We start from the raw sequence: 10,990 nt of genomic DNA, 5'->3' as shown, positions 1-10,990 counted from the left end.
TACAGATATCCCACATACATGTATGTGCCACAGCGGCGTTTTTTATGTAGAGGGCTTCACTTCAGACTGTGTTATTCATCCACATTCTGCCCCCTTGTCCCTGTTAGACTAATTGAATAGGGCAAAGGCAATGACATTCATCATATACAGGAGGAACAACCATAAAGGGCAAAGAAGGGCTGATAAAAGTGGGAGAGACAGGCGGCACAACATGCTGTCAAAGCCAAAGGCCTCCGGTAAGATCTCACGCAGGGAAGCTGAGGCAATGCAGGACACCAAAAATACAATGTCTCAGGTGGGTTTCTGATTAGATCTGTGCTGTGGTGCCATAGGCATCCATTTCTTATAATACACTGTAACTAAACAGTACATGAAGCAGCTCTTTGTATCTGCAGCACTCTGCCTCTACCGCAGGTGAACGGTGTAAACGCGGCGTCAGTGTGAGCTGACAGATGGCTTGCAATTAAAAGACACTAAATGAAATCCCTTGATATTTAATGTGACTGCTGACTGGTGACGCAGCGTGGCAGCTAGTGGGCATCACTCTGCAGAAAACAGACACAAACAGTAAACATTAAGCCTTGTGTTCAGGCGTGGTGAAACAAGTCTCTTATTTTTCTATGTCTGGTCAGTCGAGGCTACACACACACACAGGCATTTGTGTAGCGTGGAGAGAACATTTCTTGAATCGCAAGTGTTTAAAGTTGGCCTATTTCCACCCTCCTCTAGGGTCTTGGTGATGTTGTACATTCATTAGAAGAAAGAACTTTTAAGAGCCTCGCTGACAAATGACGTTGGCCCCTAATGACCACCCAGCATTAATATGTTTTTTTTTTTCTGGGGACACTGGAGATATTTTTGTTCAAAGATCTGGCTGGTGGTTTCCGTATTTTTCTTACTGTGAACAAATCCCATGAAACCCTACAGCACCAAATCAATCTTCTGCTGAAAATAGTCCCCAGTAAATATAATTTTACGCCTTTTTTAAAAAAAGAATTAAAGCTTGTATTTGTTTTTTTTTTTGTTTTTTTTTAGGATTTACATCTTTTAATAGGAACAAATGATATTCAGGACGAGCACCACAGATGGGACAAACAAGTTGGACAGCAGTGAAAAAGATGGACTAAAACATTGTTGAGCTTGAAGGTTAAGTCTTTACCATTCGAAGTAGGAGTTTGAATTTTATATTCATCTCCATGACAACTGAAAATTTCCATCAGCTACTAAGAGTGACACAGTATAGCTGAAAGCTTTGATATCCCCAAATGATTAGACCTTGTAATAAACAACCTTTTGCCGCACTAAAAGACGGTCAGTTTGAATCCTTTCATGGGATTTGTTGACAATAAAAAATAGCATCAGCTCTGTCCTTCAATGATTAGATACATAAGAACATTCACAATAAACTATGACACATAATATATAAAATAGATTGTAATAAAATCAATGCAGGTCTTACAGAGCAACAACTGTGAGAAAAACAAGACAGGATAAAACTAAATCACCAATTCTGTCTTTCTTATAACGTTTCATTTGTTCATATTTTTTTGCAACCGAATATAATGTAATGACGTTGTTTGTCGTTTTTTGCTGTTACTCATTATTTGAACAAACTGTGCAGCAGTTCTGAGAAAGATTATAAGAGTGTGAATTTTCCCAGAGGCACTTAAATCAGAGCTCTTCAGGGAAAAAAACAAAAAACCCAACAAGCTGCAGAGAGAGAGAGCATGAGTGAGTGAGAGAGAGAGGCAGACAGACGGAGAGAAACAGCGAGAGAGACAGAGCGAGAGAGAGAGACAGAGAGAGAGACAGACAGAGAGAGACAGACAGACAGAGAGACGGAGAGAGACAGAGAGAGAGAGAGATCCTCTAAGTATCATGAGTCATCTGCTGAAGTTACATAATCAGTCTGGGGCACACGGTAAGTGACAACACCAGGTATGACACGGGCATTTGGGAACATAAATTAAAACACCCTTGACATAACTCTGCATTGTTATTAGCATTTAAACCAATGATTCAAATCATTCAGACCGACTCGACTGAGATCAAAGATATTTTCAACGGCGCTGTGATGTCCTGTGGCAGATCAACAGGAATGTGTTTGCTGCTTCCTGTGAAACTCTTATTTCTCTCTGGCTCTCTAACTCTGCCACACAATGAATCATTGATGCTGTCTTGGAGAAATAACTGAGCAGTGATTATTATTGCAGAGGGCTATTGGGAATATGTGCGAGTCCCAGACAGTTAGTTACTGAGTTGGCTGGGTCCCCTGTCTCCTCCTGAGAGAGAAAGAGAGTGTTCCAGTGCCGTGACCAAGGAGCCAGGATGGCTGTCACGATGCCCGCTGTTGCCACCCACAGCTGCCAGTCCCAAGGTGGGTGAGTCGGGGTGGGAGTGGGGGAGGGCTTGTCTGCTTCGATGCCCATATTTTTTTTTCTCTTTTTTCTTTTTGTACAAAGTGAAAGGTGATGATGGATGCCATATGCAGACCTCCACTGCGAATCCCTGTGCCACCCATGACTCCACGAGGCAGCGTCCTCGGAGCCCTGGCAAGCTGTCCACATCCCCCGTTCAATGAGAGTGTTGAAGCCTGAGACTTTTTTTTTTTTTCAGTGTGTGGTGAGCCAGACTCAGAACACTTACATCCTCTCTGCTTGTCTCTAGGTGAATGAATATGCAGAATCCTGTTGAGACAAAGAACAGAGTCATTGGCTTTCATGTGAGGCTTCATACCAGCTTTTGCTCAAGAAATACAGAAGACGTTAGATGTGATATTGACAGTTTTTTTTTCTGTACCTGTGTTGTGTCTGTGTAAGCAGCTGCTAGTCTGCAAAGGGAGGAAATGTGAATCAGTGCTCTGATATTTCGAGGATATTATTAGAGAAACTTCTGGTTCTTGTCTCTGCTCAAAAACACCCACACACACGCTACCCAGCAGTTCGAACTGAAAGACCTCGGTGGAAAAAAAAAAGTCAATACTTTGTGACACAGGATACAAAAACAAATCAATTTATTATTATATTTAACCTGAATGAAGACAAGGCCAAACATGTTGAACTGTATTTATCATAGCTGCGAGTAGCCAAATTGTAATAGTAAAGGAGATTCTCCTCATTAAGATTCAGTAAAAAATAAAGGTCAGATAAAACCAAAAATGCTGCAGGCTGGCGTGCGGTATCATGGGGTGGTGGCTCAGCCACAGGGGATTATTTCTCTCTACGCCATCAGCTGCTTCACTGTGAGATGCTCATCAATGTCAGAGGCAGCATCTTAATATAGCCACACCTACAGTGTCCTTCATTTTCCACAGAGAGATGCTCATTTTTCAGAATATGGGACAAAGTGTTATAATTGCTTACCTTTATGTGTGGATTTGGACTGACTAGCAGCCACAGTGGTCAGGTCTGCTGGGAGACCTACATACACACCACCATAGTTCCTGAGTGGGGAACAATATAGAAGAGAAAATGTATTTGTTTTCTTTATAGCTGTTGTTGGAAGATACTACACCTTTTTATAAAAGGCCTTTTAAAAGGCTTTGTGTTTTTTTTGTTGCAATGCAGTGTGCCATGATTTTTTTTAATGAGTTTTGTTTTCAGAAGTTTTGATTAAATAATACATAAATAAATAAAATAAAATGATATGTGATCTCTGTGATACGGAGAGGTTTGTCTAAGATAGACACCCCAACATCCATTAGATAATTATGATCTTATATATGCTTTATTGCCAATTACTGCCAATGAGAATGATTGGTAATAAGTAATTTATCTATATCATATTAATGGGACAATTTAGACTTAAAGTCTAAAGTAAAAATATATGTGTTCTTTACACGTGTTATTAACATAACATAACATTGATAACATTGATAACAATAATTTGGAGAAAATAAGTTACGTACCGTCTTTTCTCATCTTCTACTGAGGGATCTTCTGTCCTGATTGAGAGAAGAGGCACAGGTCAGGTCAAGTCTTATATGTAGGTCACACAAAATAATGAGCCAACACAACAAGCCACACAGCTGCCGAACATCTGAGCTACTGTCCTGTATGCTGCATTAGCTGTGTAAGGAATATCGCTAATTCTCATTTGGAAGTTACGAGTGACTGATGACCAGACCAAATGTATTATTCCACCTTTAAGTCTGAAATGTGACTGAACAGCAGCTTCCGGTGACTTCAGTTCAGTTTCTTCTTTAAGGGCTGACACAAAACTTTTATATGATTCCCTTTAATCTTGTGTTTCACAAAGTGGTAATCTCTGTTTGTGTGTGTGCGTGTTTGATATTCTGCTGTGTAGTACAGTCCTAGGAAGCTGTGATTAGTTTTGGTGTGTCAGTAGTGTGCTGCTGTCAGCTCTCACGGGTCCTGTGCTGGCGACTTAGATGGTTATCAAGGAGCACAGGGGTGCGCGCACAGACACACACACACACACACACACACACACACACACACACAAAGACATATGTATGTGCAGTACACAAACACACACACACACACAAAGGTTCCAGGAAATGCTTTGGAAAGGCTGCCCCTCCCTAAGCTTTGATAGACACAAACTGTATGGCAAAGGACAACCTGTCCTCTGTTTGAAACTTCACAGAAAAACATAAAGGCTCTGAACTGACAGTTTTTCTAAGACAACAAGAGACACGATTTTACCAAAAGAGAAGTCTAACACAAAAAGATGTTGCGACCTGATTTCATGGCCAAACATCTATTTATTGAAAATAAATGAAAGTAGCTACTGTACATCTTTCAGTATCTTGTTTGATACAAATACTGTAATTAAGGGCCAAGCCAAAACTTAAAAAAAACAAAAAATGGAGAGATGTTTTCTGGTTTTCTATCAGTTCAGCTCAACTTTAAAGAGTAAATGACGACAGCAAAGTAAACTGCTGCAAACTATAACAGCTGTTAGTTTATGTTACCTCAGCTCAAATATGCATGTACAGCTGTCCATATTTATAACGCGATATTACACACTGGGGGCAGTGCTAAATTAAAAAACAAAACAGCTCTTACGTAATGTTGCTTTAAGTCACACATGGTGTAATGTGGTTATGTTTAAAACTGTAGCATCATAACATTAGTGCAGCGTCCAGTGTGAAAATAAATGCCAAAACATGGGTGTATACTGCATGAATACTGCAGTACTTAGATAGATGTATAAAGCTCTGAATGATGCTCTGTGATGAAGCCTGAAGAGCAAAGACGATGAGCTTCATAAATACTTGAAATAGTTAGAAAATGACTGATGTACTTACACATCTTTGGACACTTCTGCTGGCCCTGAAAAACAGATGAAAAGACAAAGTTTTAATTCATCTTGACTGTGAAAAAGTATTGAAGGCAGTGTGTTACCTTACTAACAATTAATCTTAGTGTGTATAACAACCACCACTGTATAACAAATAACACTTCACACCTCTCATTCAACAGGGTTGTTAACTTGTCTGCTATTATGTGTTGGGGCTCACAGTGCTTGGTTCGGTAAGGGAAATATCAAGGTCTCGGTATAATACTTGGAAAATGAACACTGACTAGAAGCACACGACACAGTCTTCAACTTCAACTAAAGTGCCTTTAGTGCCTAAACCGCACCACACTTAGCACTACTCTGCAATATAATAACAAAGTACTGAAAACAATTACCAGTCAACATATTGACAGCTGGATTCGTGAAATAAAATACATCCTCTATTGACCGGGATGCAGGATTCACACTTAAATGTGGAAAGTATGTACATTTACAAAAGCACTCAAGTCAACTTTACAAAAAAATAAAATACACGTCTGATTCTACAGCTATTAGTTATTTTTGCACATTATAATGACATATAATACATTAAAGCTGTAAAACACAATGCATACTCATCAGTCTGATAATGAAGTTGTACTTTGCAACCACATATTATCTTCTTTAGGTAAAATATTGATCTATTTTTACCCAAATATCATCATTTGTGCTCCATATGTCATGTTCAGATAATAAAAAAAAGGAACTGTAAATGAGAGAGAAGTGTCTAGGTATTTATTTATTTCATTATTTGCTTATATTTTGTTTGGCCTACCATCAAAGGAGACGACAGACATATTCATTTATTTATTTTAATAGAAATATTACTTGTAATCATTTATCAATCAATTGAAGTTTATTTATTTATGCTTTGGTTACTAGGAGGAACCGAATCAACACACCACAGCATTTATGGCCTAAATCTGTTGCAAACTGTAATGCCTGTCTTGACATTGACCAAGAAAATACAGAAAAACATCACAAAACACAAACAATGAAATAATAACATTACCATTCAAATTTCGAATACAAGATTTATACTCCACTGTGGTTAGGGTAGTAAAATTTTCAGTATATCCTCAACAATGTATTTCAGTATACAGACTACTCACACTCTCTAAACAATTGTTTTTTTCATAGACATGTCGTAAACTGACATAAGGCATAGAGTGTACAACGCTTCAATTCTAAACGACACTCGTTGTGCTCATCTCAATGCTGTTTGACTCTTCTATGGTCGATGACAACAGCTCATTCTCTGCTGAACCACAGAGCCTGATTTAAATTGAAATGAGATCATGATACATTCAGCTGGAAGATAATCTAACTTCCTGCTTGAACGTACAGTATAATATTGACAACAGCAGGGGAACAAAAGCCTCAATCTTCCTCTTCAATCATTTTTTTTTCTCATGCCATACTCCATTCACTGTAGAAATGAATGTGTAAAGTGAGTGAGATGTAATAATAAGAAACTGAAGGATCTTCATTACACAGAGATACCGTGAATTTCATCCTAGTAGAAGCAAAGTAAAAGGACGTTTTTTCACGGTAAACTTTGAGTCTGCTGACAAGACACAAGGGCCTATTCAGTAGCCTGACAAAAGCTCATTCACAGTATCCAAGAGTGTACGCCTGGGTGCATAGACAGGGGATGAGCAATGTGATATAGAGTGCACTAAGGCAGTCATTTGAGTTTGGTCAGACCAAAGCTTGAAACTGAAACATTCTTGTGTGACTTTAAAGCTTCCTTCCCTTAGTTGTGGTCACGATTTCATTATTGCCTGGAGGCAAAAAAGTAAACAGTGTTTATTAAGGTTTAGAAGTTGTCAACAACTATAACGTCTGCTCTACAGACGTCTACATCTAGTTTATTTACTACAACTAGATTATTGTGTGCTTTTAATGCTTAACGGATGTGTAGTGGTGCAATTATACATCTGGAGTTAAATGGACGGTGTGACTATAAAATATCTAAGAATACCAATAGTGAGGGAACACTTGACTTTTAACCCCATATCTAGCATTAATAAGCAGTATATAAACAATAAATTGTTTAATAAATTGTTCATAACACCCACAATATGGTTGCGCAAAGATGTTTATTAATACATAGGATTTCTAAACAATTATAACTTCTCAGATGAAGACATACAGTATTTTCTTTGTCATACATTCTTTGTTTATACACCAACCTCCAAAGAATCACTACACTGAACACTTATGTGCTTACACCTACATTCCATGTTATAAACCATCTATTAAATCTTCATATAGGTGAGGTAAAAATGTTGCCACCAAAAAAAAACAACACACAAAACAAATGCGTAGCGATATAATTATGCATCCTAGATTAAAATAATAACTAAAAACAGGAGGTGCTTCTGGCTTAAGAAAATAATAGTGACTCTGGCTTGGAGTCAGCTGGCACGGACAAATAAGTGCAGCCACTAGTCCACATTTGTCAAAGTGACAGGGTGTCACACGTCCTTGATATTGTGCTGAACGCTGACCTCTAAGAAGGACCCGACGCACAGAGAAATGAACACAGCTGCTGTCCTTCATGGACAAACAAGCCACATCAACAACAACAACCTAGACTTCGACGCTGACCGCAGACAGTTTAGCTTGAACAAAGTAGATCAGATTTATAGCAATGATAACATTGGGTAGCGTTTTTTTTCCCCAGTAGCGCTCTGTGGCTCTGTTAACACGCCTGGCAAGCACTGATTAGGTACCTGCGAGCACACATGCACACATTTACACAAGCACTGCTTTAATGGGCACTGGTGGTGAGGTAATCCTGCAGATACTTCAATCTAATTATTGCCTCAATTTAACTGTGGTGTCCAGAGATTTGCTCAGTGTAATTTAAAACAGGTAGTGTATCAGTCTCAATCAACTGAGAGAGGTGTGTTATTTGAGGACGCTCACACAGAAAAACAAAACAAAAACAAAACAAAACAGGATTTATGGATGAGTATTAGTAAAACCACAAAATACAGTGTTTTCTCCATCCAAATGTGTCCTCCAGGCTTTATGAATGAAACTTGTGCCTTGATGGAGTATCAAAGCTGCGGGAATGTCATTGGTACAACTTGTCTTTCATCCAGAATATCCATGGAAACCAGCGCAAACACATCAAGAGAGAGAAAAGCACATAAAAAAAAAAAACAGATGACCTACCAGGACTTTGCTTTTATATAATTGAGATGTTATCATTGTAATGACAGTTTCACTGTCATTATCATTATCAAAGCAGCACAGCCCTGGGGCTACTACTCTGGTGTCATATACTAGAGTATGGGAGACCCCCCCTTTCATGATCAATCCATCCACCACCTATTGGAGATCACTGCATGCATACATGAGCACGTACATGCACACATCACAGAGAGAGATCCTGTACGCTGCAAACTAATGAACATAGGAGCGGAGCGGAAGGGGGGGGTGAATACAGACATTTTAAGACACAAACATATATGATGATTTATTTATAAATGAATTAAAGAGACTGAGACCCCCCCCTCCCACACACACACACACACCTCTGCATGTCAAGACACACACACACACACACACACAGATAATGCACAACATACACATCAGAGGACATACACTGAATACAAGGGTAACCCTGCCACACTTCATTTACATTCAAAACACCTTCTCCCCTTGGTGCTGATACAGTGATAACTCTGTACCTCACACTCTCTCATACACTCAACCATTATCACACACACACAGACACACACAGACACACACACATATACATATACATACATATACATATATAGGTGCACACATATATTCCTAAAAAAACACTCACCTCCTCCTGAGGTGCTGGTGGCTGAGGAATTGCCACAACCCATTTTGCATCGATGCAGCCACCGTCCAAGCAGAGCGGAGACGCTTAAGAAGAAGAAGAAGAAGAAATAAAAGAGGGAGCCCCAAAACACATTGGGAGAGGGGAAGAAAGTGGGGAGGAGATGAAAGACAGAAAAAGGGGGAAAAAGGAGGGAAGGTCAAAGAAATGTCTCCCACTGTAAGACAGGGATCTCCTTTGGTCGTGCCCCTCTCCCCTCTCTTCTCTCTCTCCTCTCTGCAACGCAATGGAGAACCGAGAGTGAAGCGAAAGCATGGAGAGAGAGAGTCTTTTATACAGACACACACATATACACTAGGAGAGAGAGAGGGGAGAGAGATGCTATGCCCTCACATGATTTGCTCTTTTCCTCCACCCTGACATGGTTGCCCGGGAAACCAGGGGAAAGGAGGCGGCGGGTGGGGTGAGGCTCAACCAATGGGGAGCTTCCTTTTTATATATAAAAAGGTGGGGGGGAAAAAAGAAATGCATTCATGGGGTATCAATATATCGGTCTGTGTGTGTGTGTGTGTGTGTGTGACATCCTGTAAAATTCTCAAATTGTCTTTGTGTGGTGAAACATAGAGGACCTTTATTCATGTTTTTCCATCAGTGACATACACACACACACACACACACACACACACACACACACACACACACACACACACACATAAATCGTACTTGTTTGCAACTCCTGACCGGCAACAACAGCCTCGAACAGTCTTTTCATGAAAACAAGAGGGTCATGCTTAAGTCAGTTCAAAGCAACCAATAAATTTCAATACATCTAATTTCCTCTTCTTCAGTCATGCCGGTCACGCCGTCTGCTCTGACATGACTAAGTGCCGTCATGTGAGTGGAGTTACGGAGGTATTAGGTATCGGGATGCATTACATTAGCACAACCCCACTGGTGCAAATAATTCCCACATTGAGTCAGTGGTGTTATCTTATGTTAAATTGTCAGGATTCTTATGAGATGTTTTTTGTTTTTGTTTTTTTTAAGGTTTTGAACAAACAAAAAGAATCTGAATTTTCTCCCCCATGTTTTTCATGCTTGACAAGCTAATTACGGTTCCCGAAAGGCTCTCACGGTTACAAAATGCTGTTTACTGCTAAATGAAATCACGTACTGCCACTAAATCCTTCAATATGTCTCATACACTCTACAGTGGAGGTACAGGATGAGTGGCCTAGATTTTGAACAGACGGATTGATTAGATGCCATTTGATCCACTTTAAAGGAGTAGTAAAGGATGTTTTTTAGGAAATGTACTCTCTCTCTGGCAAAGAGTTAGATGAGGGGATCGATATCACACTCATATATACTGTAAGGCTATAACTTGTCTGTTAACCTAAGACTGAAAACAGGTGGAAACACCTAGCCTGTTTCTGTCAGAGTTAACACAATCAACGCACCAGCTCCTCTAAAGCTCTAAGCACTAATTAACACATTATATCTCACTTTGTTTAGTCTAAAATTGGGTTATGTGCTGGAGTTTTCTCTTGGCCAAGTGCAGTGACTTCCTGGAGGTTCCTAGTTCCATGGCAACTGCAAGACAACACAAGAAGCAGGATGAGTTATACTTATGCAATATAGTGGATACCAACATTGCAGATGCCATTAACTTTGATAATTATAAATTTGTGAGAGTGCAGCAGCTCGGGAATGACTGCTCAATAACTGATGACATGTAAAATTTAAATGACATATTTCAAATATGTTCACAAACATGCAGAGAAGTAAATGAGGACAAGCATACTGTGAATTCGGCTTCATTAAAACAGTAAAAGTGACAACACAGAGCAGGGCTGAGCA

At 39.6% G+C, this 10,990-nt stretch overlaps 1 protein-coding gene across 1 annotated transcript; it reads right to left on the bottom strand.

Annotated features, from left to right (window-relative positions):
• Positions 1-1,805: 1,805 nt before the first annotated feature.
• On the bottom strand, positions 1,806-9,499 carry c25h12orf75 (chromosome 25 C12orf75 homolog). Its single transcript, XM_019267054.2, has 6 exons — positions 9,134-9,499; positions 5,273-5,297; positions 3,908-3,943; positions 3,363-3,442; positions 2,800-2,830; positions 1,806-2,687 (listed from the first exon to the last, which is right to left on the bottom strand). The coding sequence occupies exons 1-5, from the start codon at positions 9,174-9,176 to the stop codon at positions 2,826-2,828; spliced, it is 189 nt and encodes a 62-aa protein (XP_019122599.2). The 5' UTR covers positions 9,177-9,499; the 3' UTR covers positions 1,806-2,687; positions 2,800-2,825.
• Between the last annotated feature and the right edge of the window lie 1,491 nt (positions 9,500-10,990).

Source organism: Larimichthys crocea, chromosome XXI (genome assembly GCF_000972845.2).
Source record: "Larimichthys crocea isolate SSNF chromosome XXI, L_crocea_2.0, whole genome shotgun sequence".
NCBI lineage: Eukaryota > Metazoa > Chordata > Actinopteri > Sciaenidae > Larimichthys > Larimichthys crocea.
Note: the sequence above shows the minus strand (reverse complement) of the source record. Positions and strands in the feature narration are given on the sequence as shown.